This window comes from Scyliorhinus canicula, chromosome 14 (assembly GCF_902713615.1).
Source record: "Scyliorhinus canicula chromosome 14, sScyCan1.1, whole genome shotgun sequence".
Taxonomy (NCBI): Eukaryota; Metazoa; Chordata; class Chondrichthyes; order Carcharhiniformes; family Scyliorhinidae; genus Scyliorhinus; species Scyliorhinus canicula.
In genome coordinates this window covers 140,911,785-140,932,743 of record NC_052159.1, presented here as the reverse complement: position 1 = coordinate 140,932,743, position 20,959 = coordinate 140,911,785, and the positions used below count along the sequence as shown (strand labels likewise).

The window sequence follows — 20,959 nt, the reverse complement described above, 5'->3', positions numbered from 1 at the left end:
TTTCAAACGGAGATGAAGGCCAGATTTCTCCAGCCATTGGGATTTCCTATTCCCGCCAGCAGTGCATCCCCATACCTGGGTTTCCTGGCGTTGTGGGGTGGCTTAAATGGGAAATCCCATTGACAAGCGGCGGGAATAGAGAATCCCGCTGCCAGTGAATGGTGCACCACTGGGAAATGCGCGGTTGGGGGACCGGAGAATCCCACCCAAGGAAGAATTTTTCTCAGGTCATTAGTGTTTGAAACTCTCTACCAGTGGATGTTGGGTCATTGAACAGATCCAAGGCTGAGTTGGACAGATTTTTTCATCGATAAGGGAGTCAAGGATTATGGAGTGGATGGAGGGGGAGGCATGTACAGGCAGATAAGTGGAGTTAAATTCACAATCAGATCAGCCATGATCTTATTCACTGGTAGAGCAGTGGGAAAATGCCCTATACCTGCCTCTCATTCTTACATTCTTAAGAGAGGTGGTCTGTAATACAGGAGCTTGTAAGGCCATCCAACTCTTCAACCTCTTCTTTGCTGTAATGTTTAAGGAAGCCACCAGAGTTGTGCCTGCAGGCATCAACATGAGAATCCATTCAAGGAAACCCTTAATCTCCAGACTGCGATTCTCTGTTTTTGGGACTATGTCCCCATGCCGTCGTGAAAACTGTGGTCTTTTACGCCAGGTAAACTACCGTCAAAAGGCCACAGATTCACCGTCCTGCAGGGGGCAAGCAGGCAGCTGGTGTAGAGCTCGCAGTTCTAGCTAACCAATATGGTTCCATGCACTTCCGGGCCAGAGGCCACGCATGCGACGATGGAGGCCTCCAGCGGCCATGCCATGCTCCATGCGGACTCAGCCCTCAGACCTGGACTGCCGAAATAGTGCCCCGCATCGGCCGCCCACCTGCCCCGGACCACCCGCATACGTAGCCCCCCCCCCCCCCCCCCCCCCCCCCCCCCGTCCTCCGATTGGCCCTCCCCTGACTGTGGCTGCCCCGGACCGAGTCCGCAGCTGCCACGCGAGTATCATGGATAGTGGGACCATGTTAGAACCACGCCATAGGGAATTCGGCTGGTCGAGGACGGAGAATCGTGGGTGAGCCTCAGTCAATGGATACTCGGCGCAGTGTACTCCACTAGTACGCCAATTTGCAGGGGCTGGAGAATTGCGAAACCGGTGCCAATCCTGATTCCATGCGCAAAAACGGATTCTCCGGCCCGTTGCTGAACGTGATTTCGCCGTCGTGGTGCGGAGAATCCAGCCCCGTGTCTCCACTAAAGTCACAGGGCAGTATTCAAAGAGCTTCTATATGCAGATAACTGTGCCCTGAGTGCCCATGAGCAGGAAGACATCCACACTATGGCAAACACATTCTCCAATGCTGCCAAAAACTCTGGCCTCCAAATCAGTGTCTCCAAGACAATGAGATAATGGGTGATTTGTAACCTAACTCCATCTAGCCACCTTGACTCTATATCCCTTGATTCCTTTCGCAAGCAAAACCTATTGATCTGAGATTATTGCCATTTGTTATGGGAGAGAATTTCACACTTACATCATGCTTTGCATGAAGTAACTTTTCTCCTGAATGACAAGCCTCTGTTTTTAAGGTTATTTAATGCGTCCTATGATGAATTTCCCCATCATTGACAAAGGTTTCTAACGATCCATTCAATTCCTTTCAAAATCCTTAAAACCTCTTCAATCAAAATCATCCCATTAACCTTCTATATTCCAGGAAATACATGACTAGTTTCTCCAATCTCTCTTTGTAAAATAACCCTTGGAACGCTGGTGAATCTGCATTGCATATCTTCACAGGTAAATATGTATTTTGTCAAGAACTGTTTATAGTATGCCAGATGTGATGTAACCAGGGCCACCTTTAGCAACATTTCCACCCCTTTATATTCTAATTGAGTCCTCTTTTTAGGAATTTCATTAGCCTTTAGATTTTTGAATAACCTCTTAACTATATTTTTGTGATTGTTGCACATGGATGCATAACAGACGCCGGAATGTGGCGACTAGGGGAATTTCACAGTAACTTCATTGCAGTGTTAATGTAAGCCTACTTGTGACAATAAAGATTATTATTTATTTTATTCTCCGCTATTCCTTGTATTTCACCGTTCAAAAAAATTGGATCTGTTCTATTTGGTCCAAAATGGATGCCTCAACCTTGAAATCTGTTTGTACAGTTTTTTTTCCTTCCAATCACTTTATCCCTTTATAATTTTATGCTCCTATTTATTCTCATAATATATGCCATTCACATTTGCGTCAATGGAAAATTTGGATGCAAGACTCTCTATTATCTTACTGTGGCACTGCATTCACGAAACAAAATCAGTGATTAAGGGCCCAACAGTGATCCTTTTTGGGATCCCACTGGTCACTGCCTTTCAATGAGTACATGCCCATTCTTTCTACTCAATCTGCTACTGCCTAATCAATCTCCTAACCAGTTCAATCATTTGCCTTCAATCCCAAGAGCTTTAAATTGATGAAACAGTCTCTGAACATTATTGAATGCCTTCTGGAAGTTCATGTAAAATAGATCCATTGACAATTCCCTGTCTACTACTTTACTTACTTCCTCAAAAAAGTCATTTAGGTTCATTAGACATGACCTAGCCTTTACAAATTCATATTGGTTCGAATCAATCAGCTCAAATTTCTCTCAAGTACTCAATCACTGGTGAGACCACATCTGGAGTACTGTGTACTGTATTGGTCAGCTTATTTAAAGAGAGGATGTAAATGTGTTTGAAGCGGTTCATCTAAGGTTTGCCAGACTAATACCTGGAATGGGCCGGGTTAAGGAAAGTTTGGATAGGCTAGGCTTGAATCCAGTAGAGTATAGAAGTGTAAGAGGTGGGGGCAGCACAGTGGTTAGCTTTGCTGCCTCATGCACCGACGGCGTCATCTGGCCACTAGGAGCAGCGATCTCCCAACCCATCGGGGGCCAGGACGACACTAGAGCGCTTCATACAGCTCCAGCTGCTGATACGGGCGCCAGCACGGGCGGCGCGGGTCCGCACATGCGCATGGATTGCCTTCTCCGTGCTTGTCCCCGGGCAACATGGCGGAGGCCTCCAGGGGCCTGGCATGGAGGAACATAGCCCCCCCCCCGAAATTAGGGGCCACCCCAGAATTAGGGAATTAGACCGCCCGCCAACCGGTTGCCCCCGATTGCGGGCCTGGCCACCGTTGAGGTTCGCCCCGGAGTCGGATCCCCCCTCCCCCCACTAGGATGGCCCCCACAGCCAGAACACTGAGGCCCTGCCAGGTGGGACCACACGCGAACGACGCCGGCGGATCTCGACGGACATTTGGCCCGTCAAGTGCGGTAATCGCAGGTCGTCTGCGTTTAGCGGCCCCAGCCAGCACCACTGGCGCCGATTCTCTGGTTGCTGGAGAATCTGCGTCCCGGGGTCGACGTGACGTCACGTGATTCATGCCCTCCAAGTCTTTGAAGGTGGGGGGCTAGGTTATCAGGAGTAGGTGGGGATGCAGATTTGAGGTTACTGTCAGATCAGCAATTGTGTTATTAAACAGAGCAGGCTTGAGGGCTGGATGCTTTGCTCCTGCTCCCTGTTTATATGTTCACTCTGTAGATTTCAATAACTTCTCCACAACAGATTTTAGACTCAAGTTTGTCGTTTTTCACTTGTTTTTAATGGATGAAGTTAAATGTTGCAATTTTCCAGTCCAAGAGGGACAATTTCTGAATTGTAGGGCTTTGGGACATTCTGAATAACGCATCTGCAATTTCCTCATCTGCCCCCACCTAACCTTTTTGGACACAAAGGTCAATTTAGATGGCCAATCCATCTAACCTGCACATCTTTGGACTGTGGGAGGAAACCGGAGCACCCAGAGGAAACCCACGCACACACGGGGAGAACACACAGAATTTGAAATCGGGACACTGGAGCCGTGAAGCAATAGTGCTAACCACTGTGCTACCATGTCGCCTGTTCTTGGAATGTAGCGCACATCAAACTTTTCCTCTACTGCAAAGACTGACACAAAGTAATTGTGACTAGGATCTGGTGTACACTGCCTGAGAGCTTGGCGGAGGCAGGTTCCATCGAGGCATTCAAGAGGAAATTGGAACATCTGAAAAAGTGAAACGTGTAGGAGTATGGGGAGAAGGCAGCGGAGTGAAACTCGCTGAAATGCTCTTTCAAAGAGAAAACACAGACAGGATGGGCCAAATGGCCTCATCCTGTGCTATAACCATTCTTTGATTCTAGGAAGTATTGAACCACTTCCTTAGTTTCATTTACAATAACCATCAGATGCAATTTTGAATAGCATTACCCCTTGGCTATGAATATAATCTCCGAATAGAGGGCTGGTTTAGCACAGTGGGCTAAATAGCTGGTTTATAACGCAGAACAATGCCAGCAGCGCGGTTTCAATTCACGTACCGGTCTCCCCGAACAGGCGCCAGAATGTGGCAACTAGGGGCTTTTCACAGTAACTTCATTGAACCCTACTTGTAACAATAAGTGATTATTAATATAATTGTAAAACCTGTGTTAGTCTCAATATCACTTGCGTGTTTTATTTTGCAGTTTCGAGACTTCAAAGAGTGGTCATTTATGCCCTTTTGAGAGATGGCTCTGACCCAAGTAAGGGTCTCATGCTCAGGGTTGCGGTTAATGGCCAAGAATGGAACCAGCAGATTTTGGGCGGTGATGGTGGAAGAGCTAAACTCTCAAGATACAATAGGTGCTCACAGTTGGAGGATCTAGGTTAATGCACATGGGGAAGGCAACTGGAAACCACCTTTTCCTTAGTTATATTTTCATCAAATTTGAAGATGGGAGACTTTTAAGGGCAACAGGTGAAATTGCAAGACCACATGGAGAAATGAGCGGAGGATCTGTCCTTAGGCAGATCATCATCAGTACATCAACCCCACTACTGTAGCTTTGACTTCATTTGCTGTTTATTTCTCTCCCAATCCCATGTATCAATACTGTTCTTTGCACTTTTGTATGTTTTTCCCTTCAGCTTTGTTAATTTGCTTCTTTATCAGCCATGGATGTTTTCTTCAGCAAGTAGAGTTCTTGCCCTTTTGTCATATATTCTGCTCCTGTATTAAAACATAACATAAATGTTGTCCAGACATGTACCCTGACGATGACACTCCCGTTTCATTGCAGAGTGTTGACACAATGCATGAGATAGGCTCAACACAGGGATGACCATCATGGCATGAGCCATCACTCAAGACAATAGTTTGCCACTGCGTTCGGCTAAATTATTCTTTGAGCACCTCCCATTATTCATCTATACATGGTTAACTCTTAACTGCCCACTGTAGCATTGTGGATAGCACAATCGCTTCACAGCTCCAGGGTCCCAGGTTCGATTCCGGCTTGGGTCACTGTCTGTGCGGAGTCTGCACATCCTCCCAGTGTGTGCGTGGGTTTCCTCCGGGTGCTCCGATTTCCTCCCACAGTCCAAAGATATGTAGGTTAGGTGGATTGGCCATGATAAATTGCCCTTAGTGTCCAAAATTGCCCTTAGTGTTGGGTGGGGTTACTGGGTTATGGGGATAGGGTGGAGGTGTTGACCTTGAGTAGGGTGCTCTTTCCAAGAGCCGGTGCAGACTTGATGGGCCGAATGGCCTCCTTTTGCACGGTAAATTCTATGATTCTAATTCTATGAAAAGGGCCAAACAAGCCATTCAAATTCAAGGGCAATTAGGGATGGGCCCAGCCAGCAACGTCCACAACGCACAAATGAGCAAAAATATATCCAATATCAATCTATATCTTTATATAAACACCACCGAAAAATATAAAGCTAAACTGAACTAAGGGTAAAAATATAAAGTTGAACTGAACTGGGAGACAAGGTGGCACAGTGGTTGCCTGAGCTGCCTCACAGCCCAAGAGTTCAAATCCATCCTTGGGCGGACAGGGAGTGGACATGGGTAGAGTGCTCTTTTGAGGGGTCAGTAGTATAGACTCAATGGGCCAAATGGCCTCTTTCTGCTCTGTAGGGATTTAATGATTCTAAGGAAACTTGCAGGAACAGAACAAAACATATTTTACTGTGAACGATTCTAATTCCCCTGCCTTCATTTACTGCTGGTTACAATCAAAATCTCATCAAGCAGGAGCCCATCTGTTCTAGTTTTTCATCTCCTGTATTTGTGCCATACAACAGAACGCTAAGCACAGGAAGTCACTGGGCTTTTTCATTACCTCCTGGACATACAAAAAAGTTAGTGTACCATATCAAGGTTGGAGATGGGCTTAAAATAGAAACTCATTAGTCTGGAGCAGACTAAAGGGTAGACAAGTGAAGAGGTTTAATCACAGAAAGCATTTGCAGTGGGGTGTATAATTGAGTGTATTTTTTTTTGTAAATACTCCCTTTCTGAAATGGCAAATGGACCAGAAACAGGACACTGGCAATCATCCCTTTTATCCGCTCTGTCAATGCTCTCCTGAACAGTTTTGATTTTTTTTTAAAAAATGAACAAGGTAGATGTCTGTTAAACAAGAAACAGGATTAGGTGTACATTTTCATAGGATAAAGAATACACAGAAAGTCCACATACATGAGTCTTTTCAGTAAGGCACATCCAAACTGCTACATGACAATCAAAAGCTACACAGGACAGATTGACCTGGTTCTTTTCTAACGTGATTGAAAATGGAATTTAAAAATAAACTATATTTAGCAGACTAAATGACACTGAGTCCCAAAAAAACTTTTTAAAAAATGACAACTGAAAACAATGGTGTCCACTGTATCGAGGAGCTGAATGGTCCGGAAAGGATTTCGAAGCATGTTAAACGAAGTTAAAAAGCTGAAACAGATTAGAAGGAAACAGCGGTCTCTTCTGTCCCCCCTCCCCCTCCAAGAGGCTGGTCTGAAACGGCTGCAGCCCCAGTCTACACTAGTTGTTTGATTGCTTAAGCCTGGTGGTCAGACAATAGGAACAGAAAGAATGGCTGCTTCCTTCCTTCCTTCCTGTTCAATGTTCTGCCTCAGTGAGCAGATTCAATACCATTTCTTGCTCCAAGGCAACACCGGGCTCCACCACGGCTAAGATCAACAAAAGAGGCATTCTAGGGCATTTTCCAACTGCACCACCAGGTAAACCATTGAAGCGGTTCCAACGCGGGGAAGAGACAGAAACAACACAGCCTGTGGGTGGGAGACACTGAACAGGTGTGTGCGTGTAGGGAGAAAGAAAGGATAGATTAAACCAGGCAGAATTGTTAAGGAATTTCATCCAAATGACAGTAACCCGCAGGGACAGTATTCCAACTGTTTGCAGTCGAATTAAATAGTTAAGAGAAACAAAACAGCCCGGAGCGATAGAGAGTCTGGTTAAAAATAAACTTTCGTTTTGTATAAAACGCCAGTTGTGATCACTCTCAATGGTTCGTTTAAAAATGGGTGCTGTTGCGGTTACTTATTGAAGCAGCACAACCTTTCCAAATCAAAAACAGAGTGCAGTTGAACCCTTTCTTGGCCTAACTGCACCTAACCTCATCTCACTCCCCATCTGGACCTCGGCTGTGGGAGAGGGGAGAGAGGCCAAAAAGGAAAAGTGAACACAGCTAGCTCACAGTGTATCTCCCAGCTTCACTCCCTCTGTGGGAGCTGCAACTCTTCCCACGTCTTTCACAGTTACTGACATTATCCTGCAAAGCAGGCTTTCACACATTTGCTCCAAAGGTGTGTATAAACAGGCAGCCATTCAGGGGGCTGTCGCTCCCACCCCCAACCCAAGATAATCAGGAGGGGGCTTAATGGACAAGCTGCATAAAGGCTGAAATTCAGCGCGACTTCCTGCCCCATTGAGCTCTTCCTGTCCTCTCCAGCCCCCATTAACACACAACTGCGAAACATGCAAACTCCTCGGGAATACTAATTAGAGGCATGTAGCTCGAGGGGAGCCCAATAGAGGCAGACAAGCCCAAAGCGAGGGGAGTGTTTGGTGCTAAAACAAAAAAAATGGGAGGGAGAAAGCATTTAGCACCGAAGTTTCCAGGAAGTCGTAAAGCTCCTGCGGTGAACAAGTGCCCCATTTTATCAGCAGTTACCATGGCAACTGCAAACGTGGGCATCAAGTTTTGCCTATCCAAATATATAGTTAAAGACCTGCAATGTGGTTTATATGGGAAATGTGTGGCTCCAATTTCCTGAATGGAGGATTAGCTGGAGGCTCAAATGTCCCTGCTTGTGCTTTGCATAACTAAACTGTGGTGGTTCTTGCGAGTTGCATATCCCAGTTAGTGATACAAACTGCAAGCTAATAAGTACGTGTACATGCTGGCTTCCACCCCCCCAACCCAAATCCACATTTAGATTTGACAATCCACCTTCGCTCAAGGGTCCGAATCATTTGGAGCAAACCTCAAAAGGATCAGATTGTTGCTATTGTTTGAAGTTTTGCCGCAGCTACCTCCATTCAGCTCGCTATCATTCACTCGTAGTTACAATGCAGGACTTCAGCCTTCTCCTTCACACACACACACACACAGTTTGACGGCTAGCCCCTTACTTTTTAAAAAAATATATTGAACTCTGAAGTGCGGAAGGTTTAAAAACAAAAAGGTTCACATCGCTTATCTGTGGAGACAAATTTAAATGTGACATGCACAGTTCATTTTGAAACAGTTGACTGACTGGCAAGTAACACGTGCATTAACTCTCAGACACGATGGCCTGAGATTTCCACCAGCTGGGGGAATTCGATCACTGAATCTCTCTATCCATTTTTCATTGCACCCCGTCAAGGGACCATGATGAAAGAGGATTTCCATACGGTACAAGTTTCATTTAAATGCATTGTGACACACTGACACAATAACCACTTTCAAAGGACTTACTATTTCCAATGAAGGGAGAGAGTGGGCAAGAATTAAAGAGACATGTCAAGCTTTTAAAGTCAAATTCAATGATGAATTGCTACTTGTGCTCTAACTGCAAAAACAAATTTGTTCTGAAATGGTGTACATTTTCCCCAGCTATATAGAGCCACAAGTAGATTATTTTAATAATTCAAACTTTTAATACATTCTCTCTTTAAATATACACACACACACACTCAAAAGTTGCTGCCGGACAAATAATATGGAAGCCCAGAAATTCCAGCCTGTTCTGTGTTGGGAGACAGGAATTTGGGGTCAAACATGTTCGCACCTTCCTGGCTCCTATGCCTTGCTGTCATATTTAGAGAGAAAACTGGCAGCATGTCAGGTTCCACTAGAATGCCCACCAGTTTTGACAAGTGAATGCATAACTTACTGAAAAGTACACCTGCACAAAGCTAGCACACTTTTGTGTTGAGTGGGTCCCACAATAACACATACAAATAACCATCACCAAACATTAAAAGGCACAGTACCACAGGAGCAACTAGGAATACTTAAACATGTTTAAAATTTTCCAATACTTAGAGAACGCTGGCCTGTCAAAATAACACAAAAAGCAATGGGAGTAAAACGGCCCATCAAGCCATTCAATATAGCTGATTTTTGGCCTTAAGTTCCACAAACTCCCCACGTCGCTTAATTCCCTGAGTCCAAAACAAATCTCAGTCTTAAAGATATTCAATGGTGGAACATCCACAACTCCCTAGGGTAGAGAATTTCAAAGATTCATATCCCTTTTTAAAGTGAAGTAAATTCTCATCTTCGTGTGAAATGCTTGGCCATTTTATGGAATTTACGTGCAGAAAGTGGCCATTCGGCCCATCAAGTCTACACCGGCCCCTGAAAGAGCACCTAATCCCACACCTCCATCCTATCCCTGTAACTCAGCAACCCAAACTAATTTCTGGACACTACAGAGCAATGTAGCGTGACCAATCCACCAAACCCGCACGTTTGGACTGTGGGAGGAAACCGGAGCACCCGGAGGAAACCCCCGCAGACACGGGGAGAACGTGCAAACTCCGCAGTGACCCAAGCTGGGAATCGAACCTGGTCGCTGGCGCTCTGAAATAACAGTGCTAACCAGTGTGCTACCGTGCCACCTTCTCCTTTCACTTTGCCTGCCCCCCCCCCCCCCCCCCCCCCCCCCCCCCCTTGGATTCCCCGACTGGCAGAATCAATCTGTGAATCAATCCACCCAATCACATTCTCTCGGAATCTTGTACGCCCGTTACCCCATCAACTTCCTCACTTGATGAGTTTACGGTGTCACTCACGATCCCAGTGCCTTTATGGGGCCCAGGTAAACAGGCCGAGTACCAACCCATTATATAAATAATACGGTCCTTGGATTTGAGCTCTGATCAGGGCAAAGGCGGACAAGCAAGCAGAGGTTCCTCCCAATCATATATCCAACAACAAAGAGGAACTCCTGGAAGTGCGTGACTTAACTTTGTTTTATATGTGGGGGGGGGGGAACTTTAAGAGCTTCAGGAACTCACTCCACAAAGCCGCTTCATAATCAGAGCCTGCAATTGCCTTGTAGCGATTGACATAGCCAAATTGCATAGGAAATATTGAGAGGATCAATTTACATCGGTGTTGACACAAAAGCATGGCCAAAAAACTAAAACAACCAAATGGAAGGATTGTGGAGAAGTGAATTTCCTATGAAAAAATCTAAATGTAAATACATGCACTCACAATCAATTATGAAAGCAAAAAAGCAGCAGTTACAGTAGCACTTATAATTTCCCAGAGGGATTGCCTCTAACCCTGTTCCTTAGCAAGCAGCCATGTGGAAATATTGCTCAAATTAAAAATCAGGGAGAAGTACACTGCCTGCTAGAAGTAAAAGTACTCAAGGATGATTTAATAGATATTAGTGATAAAGAACTGCAATAATTGTCAAAACTCACACGAGATAGTGTCTCAGACGATATGAAGTATATCAGAGAATGACAGCCAAATTGCATTAACATAAAACATTCCAACTTCAGTGACATATATCTGGTTCAGCTCACACTGCTGGGATAAGCCACGCTGCTTGGCATACCATACACTTTCAGATTATCTTTTGGTCTCATAATTTGAAAAATAACTCTCAAAAAGAAAAACTATTACGTGCGAGGATTTTCAGACAATAAAGATTTGTGGTGGTGCAGCATTCCAGAGTGAACTGGTTGGGTTTGCCTGTATGCACAGTGAACATCTGGTATACAGTATTGCGAGTTCAGTCATGGCACACAATCCAACTGAAACATATGGTGCCCCTGCGTTCAAATCTATTCCATGCAAGCCTGCAAAATCATTCAGCATTGTACAACTTCCAGATGAGAGGGTGGAATTTTTGTGTTCAGACCTTCTGCAATTGGCTAGAGCGCAGGAGGAAGGGAGGGAGAAAGTGGACTTTGGTTCTGCAGATGAGAAATGCATAGAGACTTTTATGAGACAATTGCAACGTGCCAAAATAAAAAAAAGCTGATCAAGCAACCATCGTAAGGTTCAAACTACTTCAGAAGTCTTGAACATCCACATTCTTTTATAACACTTTATTATCCAACTCACTAGATCCCTGGAGCATGTTGTCAAATAGTTGGCTGCGCTGTAATTAAAATAAATACTCCCAGTCACATTAATGCAGGACATTCTTTCTGAAAGAAGTTACAAGTACAGCTGTGCTTGACCAGACTGGCTGTGAAAAACTGTTGGTCGGATTGCAGAATAAGATGCTTGATTAAACAAGGAGTCTCAGCAACAGGATCCTTGTGCACTAATAAAAACCGTTCAGAAGAATGAGGGCAAATAATATTGCCAGTCTGCTAACTTATGAAACTCGGAGCCTAAAAATGTGAAGCAGCAAAATGTTAACTCTCAGACAGCGTATTTTAACATTTGCATTTTTCCCTGATGTTAATTCAGTTCCATCATTATTGGATATTATGAACTCCTTAAGCCCATTTCCCCAGTTAGGTATCAGTATTGCAAATAAACTTCAAACGCTGGAAGTCTGAATCAACAGCAGAATATGCTGCAAATGCAGAGGAACTCAAGTGAGCACCCGTAGAGGCTCAAGGGAGGTTGATGTTTTGTGCAGTACTTTAGCAGTTTGGGTGCGGGAGGGAGGATGGATAGTATTACTCAAAACATTAGCCTGTATTTTCTCTTTACAGGTGCCGACTGACCAATTGTGTACTTCAGCGTTTTCGATTTCTGCTCTCCAGGCTGTCAGCTGTTTCAGCATAATATTCAGTCCGACCAAATTAATAAAGCAACATTTATTCTAAATTGTAACTCTTTGAGGCTTGCTTGTTACTGACGGAAAAAACTGCAAGATTTCACACTGAAAACAGTCTGACTACTCCAATAGTATATATATCTCCATATATGTACACACATATGTTCAAATAAACTAAATATGTTAAGGGGTACAAATATTCCTTGTAACTAATGGATCATCATCAGCTGCTTATTACTGCAACTGGAAGTCATAACAGTGCTAATTTAAAATCATCACCAAAAGATGGTTACTTCCTGCCACATATTACTACTGCACATATTTAATTTAAAAAGAGAAAATTTGCGTCTTTAAATTCAAATAAAATATTTGACCTGTGCAGCATTGGTGTATGCATTATTTTAATGGTGTTAACAGTCATTTGAGACTTTCGGAATAACTTTGCCCAAAGCACGTTTATTTGCTACAATAGCTTTAATGACTAGCCAATCTATTTATTTTAAATAATTTTCCACCATCATACGGTCACACAGGCCATGTGCCCCACTGCTTGATAATTAGCAAAATGGACAATGTCTACCGTGATTCCAGTACCACGATCTGATTATTCACTTTTCTGTGCTGGAACTGTGGTAACAGTGCCTTCAGGAATAGGTTCGAAATGTTTCAGAAATGCTTTCAGTACAGATAAAGACCACTGCCAGAATTTATACACAAGATTATGCCTAATCTTCCGTTGATGTTACACAGCCAAACACATGAAAATCACTTTAGTTCAGCCACTACAGCCATGGAGATTAAAATTCAAGGTTACAATGGAGGCTATTAATTTTTGATACTTGATATTTTTGGTATTTCTACTTCACTAATAGCTTTCACATTAACAAAGACATTCCTTGTGATAGGGGTGTGCTGATATTTTAGGAAATGTACTAACCATAGGAAAGCTTCACAAGTTGAAGTGCAGCCAACAGCTGGATTTACTTTAACCAGGAAAATATAAAACTCATTATTTTCTGCAGAAAATATACCATGGCTGGTGGTGAGGTATAACAGTTATCAACACAAGCCAGTCTAATTAGATGTCACAAATAACAAATAAGAGGGGCAGCATGGTGGCACAGTGGTTAGCCTTGGTGCCCCATGGTACCGAGGACCCGGGTTTGATACCAGCCCCGGGTCACTGCCTGTGTGGAGTTTGCACATTCTCCCAGTGACTACGTCGGTCTCACACCCACAAACTAAAAACGCGCAGGGTAGGTGGATTGGCCACTCTAAATTGTCCCTTAATTGGAAAAGAAAGAATTGAGCACTCAAAATTAATTAATTAATTAAATTTTTAAAAATAAATTTAAAGTACCGAATTAATTTTTTACAATTAAGGGGCAATTTAGCGTGGTCAATCCACCTATGTTGCACAGCTTTGGTTTCTGGGGGCAAAACCCACGCAAACACGGGGAGAATGTGCAAACTCCACACGGACCGTGACCCAGAGCCGGGATCAAACCTGGGACCTCGGCGCCGTGAGGCAGCAGGGCTAACCAATTGCGCCACCATGCTGCCTCTAAATTTTTCTTTTAAAATAACGAATAAGAAGTGTTTGAGGTTCATCTCAAGTGTTTTTTTAAACCTGGTCTTCACTATTAACACTGATTTTGAATGTGTTAAGTGTGGAACTGTGAAACATGTTATCAATTTCCAGATCATATGCGGCATTAAAAAATATCCAAAGGCATTAATTAAACTTTTATGTATAAATCAAAACATTTCTTTTTAAAAGTCAGACAGCAACAGTTCCACTTAGATGTACCAGAATTCTCTGAATGGTGTTTTACTCTGATGACTCAAAGTGGTGCTGATCCATACAGATTCAGTCTGATGCCTGATCCCAGCTGAGGCAGCATTGAGATCCCAGTGTCTCTGTGCCATGGATCATGCAAGTAACAGATTTGTCTTCCCACCCCTTTACATTGTTCATGGACCCCTATGAGACAATGCACCTCATTAAGCGAAAGCAGGTTTCGGCTGAACTGTGACGTACCCACATAGTCGATGGCATTTACTGTTCACTAAGGTTAGTCACTTGGGCAAAATACCAGGATGCTGTTGCGTGGAACAGTATTTAGCACAAGTCGCCCCCTTCAGGTAAGAAGCGAGAGGAGGAGAATATGCATGAAAAACTAAAATAAGAGGGGCGGGCAGGAGGGAGGAAAGATTCTGAAATAAGAATGCATTTTTATTTATTCCATTTTGGGTTTTTTTTTGCTGAGTTTACAGTTTCAATACCATGTGATTCCTGCCACACCACTGTTAAGGGTGTCCAGGCTTCATATACCTCGTCTAGCCAAAGACACGCGTGTGCAGAATATTCCACGTACAACATGATACTTTCTGTGTCAGAGGTTGGAGCACTGAGAAAAAATAGTCCTATCATCAGAGTGGCTCTTCCTTAATGCAGCAATGTACAGATGTATAAAAGGAGATACTTGAAAAGTCTTTTCACCCATCATAACACACAAGTGAAAACATATTTGAAAACCTGAAGGAGGGACAGCTCAATTCACTGACTGTGGCACAGAGGATCCAAATGCATTTAGTGACAACTTCCTCTGGTACCGTGGGAATAAAGAAAGAGCAGAAAAACGCAGTTTGATTTCAAAACGTTAATATATTTTCTATTTTATAGTGACATATGCATCTGATTTGTATCACCCTCATTTTCAGTAACTATGATGTTCCCATTTATTTTTTTTTAAAAGGGTGAATTTGTAAGATGCCTTTTAAAATAAATATTTTATAAAATAATAAAACTTCAAATAAATATTCTTTACACTAAACAATATGTTGAAAAATTAGAAAATAAAGACTGAATTTATGGTAACTGTACAATATACATGATGTCAGGGGGTATCAGGAGTGACATAGTGATAAGCGTTGTAAGGTGGAATATAGCCTAAACATATTGATTGACTGATTCACATTTGTCTGAATGTACAACATATTAGTATAATATTTGTAAATCTGCCATTTATATGGCACCATTTTCACAGTCTTAATATTATTGTATGTACAAAAATATAACAAATTAACTCTGGCAGCAAAAAAATGAGCAATTTGCTAATTTACATATTCAGCAAGGAGTATTCACATACAATATGGAAAGACCAGGGAGTGTCGTCGTGTTACCTGTAGGTCTAGTTTATGTTGATTCAAGAACAATGGTTATTGAGCATCCTATGTGAACGCACTGGTTGGATGGTTTCTATCCTCTCGTGTGTCAGTTGAGAGAGCTGGAGAAAACAGGGCCAACAACAGCATTACCACTGCAAACCTCAACAGTCCTCCCAAACTCCAGTGAGTTGCAGTGCCCTTATCACACACAAAACTATGCGGGTATGCCATGCTGGTCAACTAGAGGACAACCCCAAGCACAATGGGAGATACCTTTCCCCTGTATTTATTTTTTGATAGGCCATGTTAAATGGCTGTAGATTGTGTGGTTTATATCTATTAAGGCAGCCAGATAAAAAGTATCCAGCATTGTGCTCAGTGCTAGTATTGCAAATGCATTTCTTCTCCCATATTACAAATGTACAGAATGAAAGCGTTGAGAACTAACACTGAAAGTAGTATTCGCTCTTTCCTTTTCAGCTAGGAGGGCTTTTCAAGGTTCCGAGGAGGTAAACTGGGAGCCTTGCAGCAAACGGTGTTTGAATTTTTGCAACGACACCCAGGACGGTTAATCCTATCGTAGCACCCCTGGCACAACTTAAGGCAGCCCTTGGCAGGCAGGTAACACCACAGGCAGGGCATAAAGAGGGACATAAGGCCCATGGCTGACCACCGGACACAGCAATGCGACTGGCTGCAGGAGCACGGATTATCCGCGCAGCTGTCTTCGTCGTCATAGTTTGAGCAGTGGTAAAAGACACCCTTCACAAAGCAGACGCAAGTCCCATACTCCACTGCGTTCTGCGCAGAGCAAACGCACCGCTTATCACAGAGCCAATAGGAAGGTAGAGTCCTTGGATAAGTGCATTCCTCACACTTGCACTTCCCGCAGTCTTCACATCGGTAGATGTGCTTGCCCAATTCTTCTTTCCCCAGAGGCTTCAGTTCATCAGATTTAAATTCCGATTTGGGCTGTACCCTGACGATCTGCTCAAAGACATGATGGTCCGGAGAGGACGAATGTCCCAGAAGTCTCTGGTCTGAAGACGTACTGCTGGTACTTGTCCTTGTGCTATTCCGAGAACCGCTACTCACAGTGCTAGTTGACCGGATTAAAGGTGTCCTCGATGAAGAATGCACGTGATGATGCTGACTACGGCTGTTCAACCGCTGATGCTCTTGGTCATTATTTAATCCAGACATTCTCTCATTTTTGTGTTGCGAGGGCGGTCGGTGCACAGACTTGCTCCCAGGCCTTGGAGCAACAGTAGGTCCTTCTGTGTACTCATTAGTGGCTCTTATAATTCGGATCTGATCGAGCGACAACACTTGAACCTGCTGTGGCTGTACATCCCTGGGGTCAGGTTCCACGTGTTGCCTTCCGCTGTCACGCAGCAACTGCAGCAGGGCTGGAGAACCACTGCCATTTTGAGTTCGCGTATCCATTTGTACACTGAAAAGTGATCACCCCACCAGGCTTAGAACACATCTGAAGTCCTGTCATTACAAAAAGGGAGAAAGGTATTCAGCATGTTATGCATGTTCAGCATTTTATATAAAAAGTGAAATAAAAAATCATGAAATAATTTCCTCATTATTAGCACAGCATGGTTAACAATAAGAGATAGGCATTTTCATCCTTTGCATGCAGCACAGTTCAATGAATAAGGCTGGGCATGTTCTGACATCCATATGTTTACCCTTCAGCAATTTCATGATTCCCCCCACCCATCCTCCCCTGAATAACAAGCGCTATTGATTTGCTAGATTTTTGTTTCTTAAAATCATTGACACTCAGTAAGAGAGCAAGAAAAAGCCAAAACTAGCCCAGGCAACGAATGGCAAAAAATTAACTGCCTTCAAACTCAAAAGGTTATCACAAACTTTTCAATCTGCAGAAAGGTGATCTGGTTGTTTTTTGAGGCATGTATTTTGGGATCAAGAATGAAGTGCTTCTATTAAGTCCACCAAGCGTCAGGTGCCTTGCGCCTTTTTAAAATTTTGATAGTTGGGACATCAGAGGCAGTAATAAATGGGATAACGCGTTATTCTCAGTCTGACGTTTTGCAATGAGATAGCAGATTGGCTCTTCCACTTAGAAAGGAATTGACCAAAATGATTGTTCATGCTTAATGCAATGCCAGTGTGCCAGAATTTGGAACACTACCAGAGCTAATTAAAAACACAGCTCCCGTAGAAAAGGACCCACAGCAAGCACAAGACCCAGCACAACATATATCTGCTTCGTAGTTTGTGGAATTCTTTAGAAAGTAAAAAGTCAAGAGGATACAATCTAGCCTACAATGCACAATTCAGCTGAGGCAAGTATACAAAGTTTTTTTTCCTTGGGAATCATTGACAGGGGACACTGGGATTTTACCTTGTAAATCCTAGTAATACTTAAAAAAAATATATCAATTTTCTCTCGAGCGCCTCCTCCTGTGAACTACCAAAATAGTTGCCTCAAGCAACTGGGGTTCTTACCTCATTTGTGGCCTTACTGTCCCTTTGCCCCACTGCTGATTTCAAACATTTCCCTACAGGCCTCAAACCATATACTCGACTGTGAGAAGTCATTTCCATCGATTGAGAAAGTGTCATTTGGATGGTGCACTTTAGTTCAGGTCGAGCTTCCAGTTCGCGATAATAGAGGGAAACGAAGAGGTGAAGGATTTGTCCCCATATCAGACTCAGGAAAATGCCAAAAAGAGGAAACAATGTTTCCTGTTCCTTCACACACAGCCATCAAGTTAAACCAAGGGGCGAATCAAGTACAACTTGCAAGCTAAGAATAGCTGCCCACAATCCTGCTGCTGCAGTCACTATTGCCACAACATAGCCATTTTCATGGAAAGTGCTGCATTTTCTCACGGAGGTTCTTGCAAAAGTTTGCAGCCAAAGATCCATTAAAAGTACATGTTTGGTTTTGTCTTCCCCACAAGTGATTAGCTTGAAGTAGGAGCCCTAAAACTTGGGGGAGGGAATAAGACGTGCTAAGAGGGACAAACAAAATTCAGTGAGAGTTGGGAGAGAACATGAACTGAAAGGGGAGAAACAGCCTAGTAAGCTGGAACTGCAAATGTTAATTGGGATTCTCATAAATCTGGGCAGGGGGATTTTGGGCTCAGGTATTTGGCCACTGACTATAAAAGCTGGGAAGGCAATGGGCAGAAATCACACTGGCCTGACCTTTGCAACAAGTTAATATTCCAAAATGACTACATTCAGAAGTTGGGTATTTTCTAAAGGCGGCGAGTTTCTGTTGAAAATATCCCAGTGCTGTCTCACTTAACAATACCCTCAATTTAAAGATTTGCAGTGGGGAAAAGAGAGAGAGAAAGTTTAATGTCTCGAGGTTTAACCTGGGAGTCCATCCCCAAGCAATGCATTCTTATCACTCATCTTCATCAAAATCTGTCAGCAACGTCAAACTGGGAACAATATGTATATTGTGGGTGAGGTTTTATGCACGGATCATTCACCGTGAAAAGAAAACGTGACAACTTCCATATGCAACTACTGCAGAGAGGAGGCTGCAAATGGGATTGCAATCCGCCACTTGCGCCAACTCATTCACTTCCTTTGACTTGAGGTGAACGGTGCAAAAAAAATCTCTTGAAACACGAATTTTTGTTTTGCCTCTGCCCGACTTCCTTCCCCCCTTCATAATAAATAACATGAAACACGTGGAAAGTTGGAGAGGACCCGCTCCTTTCGCAAACAAGCAACCGGATAAGGGTCTGGCTCCAGGGGGAGGGAAAGGCTGTGGCGGGGAAGCGGGAGTCCAGCTCCAATCCGGGCGGAACTGCTGGAGGAGCCCCTGCCCCTTCATCGCCGCCGGCTGGTGGGAGGGGGCACAGGGGGCGGCAGAAGGAGGGAAAGGAAAAGCACAGGGGCAGACAGGAGGGGGGCACAGGGGCAGGCAGGAGGGGGCACAGGAGGCAGGCAGGAGGGGGCACAGGAGGCAAAGGGAAAGCACAGGGGCAGGCAGGAGGGGGCACAGGAGGCAGGCAGGAGGGGGCACAGGAGGCAAAGGAAAAGCACAGGGGTAGGCAGGAGGGGGCACAGGAGGCAAAGGGAAAGCACGGGGCAGGCAGAAGGGGCAAGGTGGGGCACAGAGGGCAAGGCACAGGGAGCAAAGAGGGCAGGGGAAGGCACGGGGGGCAAAGAGGGCAAGGTGAGGCACAGGGGGCAAGGGGAGGCACAAGGAAGGGTAGAAGGGGCAAGGAGGGGGCATAGGTAAGCGCAAGGGGGAGTCAGAAAGTGCAAGGAGGCACAGTGGAAGGCAAAAGGAAGGGCGGAGGGGGCAAGGGAGGACCAGAGGGACGGGTGGAGAGACAGTGTGACAGGATCGAGGGGTCGGTGCAAAATCCCCCCCCCCCCACCCCAATACCATCACCATCGGGCGGAGCATCCATGGCAAGTTCTAAACCGCTCCATGGCAAGTTCCAAACCGCTCCATAACGCCCCCCACCTTGTTAAAACAGAACACAAACTCGGATATTTTCCATCCACTTCCATCATAACCAAATCCTGTTACAATGCAGCAGTATCACCTCCTGATTTTAACTCTCAGCGCCTTCCTTAACGCCCTATCCCCTCCCTATATATTTACGCACACATACCCTTCAAAATGTTACTGAGAGAAACAAATCTGGATCAAAATCTCAATGTGCCATCTTGTCGAGATCTCCAGTGCCTCTCCTCCAGCAATCTGCCTCCCAGTTCAGTCATATTGCAAAACTAAAATGAGAGTCAAGAAAAGCACAATGTTTGCCTCGGAGGGGGAAACATCGAAAAGAGAAAAAACATTTCTAGCCATATTCCGACTGTCCCCACTGCTCCCCCCATTCACCAGCACCACAGAGCTCGAGTCAAGATTGTGTTGATCATTTTATATCAGTCCTCAGAATACAACAAGTTAACGCGCCCAACCACAAATAGTGTCACAAATGTGCATTTGCCTGATATATACACTATATGTCTCCAAAGTCCCCAAATGCCTTGGAAAAGATTGCTCCAATACATCAAAAAATAAATCCCAGTACATTTAAACAAAATCTAGACATGCCTCTTTAAAAGAAAAAGGCTGCCTCTCTAATAAAGAGCGTGCCCCAATTCCAGTCTACCCCAAACATGCCTTTGCTTCTTCCCAGTGAAAAGTTCCTCTGGAAGAACTTACCGTGGTCGCGGCGCCCCACTAACTCCTCGAGCTCGGTTTATGTCTGCGGAGAGCTGCACCAGAGTGAGGGAGTGTGTGAGAGAGAGAGGGAGAGAGAGAGAGAGAAAGAAAGAGCCGCCGATCCAAATTCCAGCGAAGATCTGCTCCCACTATCTGTAAAAAGCATCCAACAAGAGGCGGGGGTCGAGGGGGTGGGGGTGAGTGGGTGGGTTTGGGGAAGGGAAACGGGGGGGGGGGGGGGGGGGGGAGAGAAGCAACAGGATCTGTCCGATCGCCCGGTCCCAGCAGCAGCCGATCGATCACCAGTTGTTGTGTTAAAAAGGGAGGGAGGGTAGAAAAATCCTTTTTTTTCCCCTGAATGAAAAGGCAGCTCGGAACAGACACGAGGGCGGACGCTCACTCTCTCTCTCTCTCCCTCCCTCTCCACAGCAACGGGGGGAGAAAATTGTCAAGGTT

At 44.5% G+C, this 20,959-nt stretch overlaps 1 protein-coding gene and 1 long non-coding RNA gene across 4 annotated transcripts; one reads left to right on the top strand and one right to left on the bottom strand.

The window, feature by feature from the left end:
• Positions 1–6,895: 6,895 nt before the first annotated feature.
• On the top strand, positions 6,896–12,531 carry LOC119977073. Its single transcript, XR_005463109.1, has 2 exons — positions 6,896–7,197; positions 12,086–12,531. It is a non-coding gene; the product is annotated as an uncharacterized LOC119977073 (long non-coding RNA).
• Positions 12,532–13,883: 1,352 nt separating this feature from the next.
• spry2 (sprouty RTK signaling antagonist 2) lies at positions 13,884–20,705 on the bottom strand. Of its 3 annotated transcripts, XM_038818572.1 has the most exons (3): positions 20,504–20,705; positions 19,947–20,064; positions 13,884–16,818 (listed from the first exon to the last, which is right to left on the bottom strand). In XM_038818572.1, the coding sequence occupies exon 3, from the start codon at positions 16,765–16,767 to the stop codon at positions 15,802–15,804; it is 966 nt and encodes a 321-aa protein (XP_038674500.1). In that variant the 5' UTR covers positions 16,768–16,818; positions 19,947–20,064; positions 20,504–20,705; the 3' UTR covers positions 13,884–15,801. The 3 variants fall into 3 exon arrangements, with proteins under 3 accessions (XP_038674500.1, XP_038674499.1, XP_038674501.1); XM_038818571.1 differs by lacking the exon at positions 19,947–20,064; XM_038818573.1 differs by lacking the exons at positions 19,947–20,064; positions 20,504–20,705 and adding an exon at positions 17,806–18,968.
• Positions 20,706–20,959: the final 254 nt, after the last annotated feature.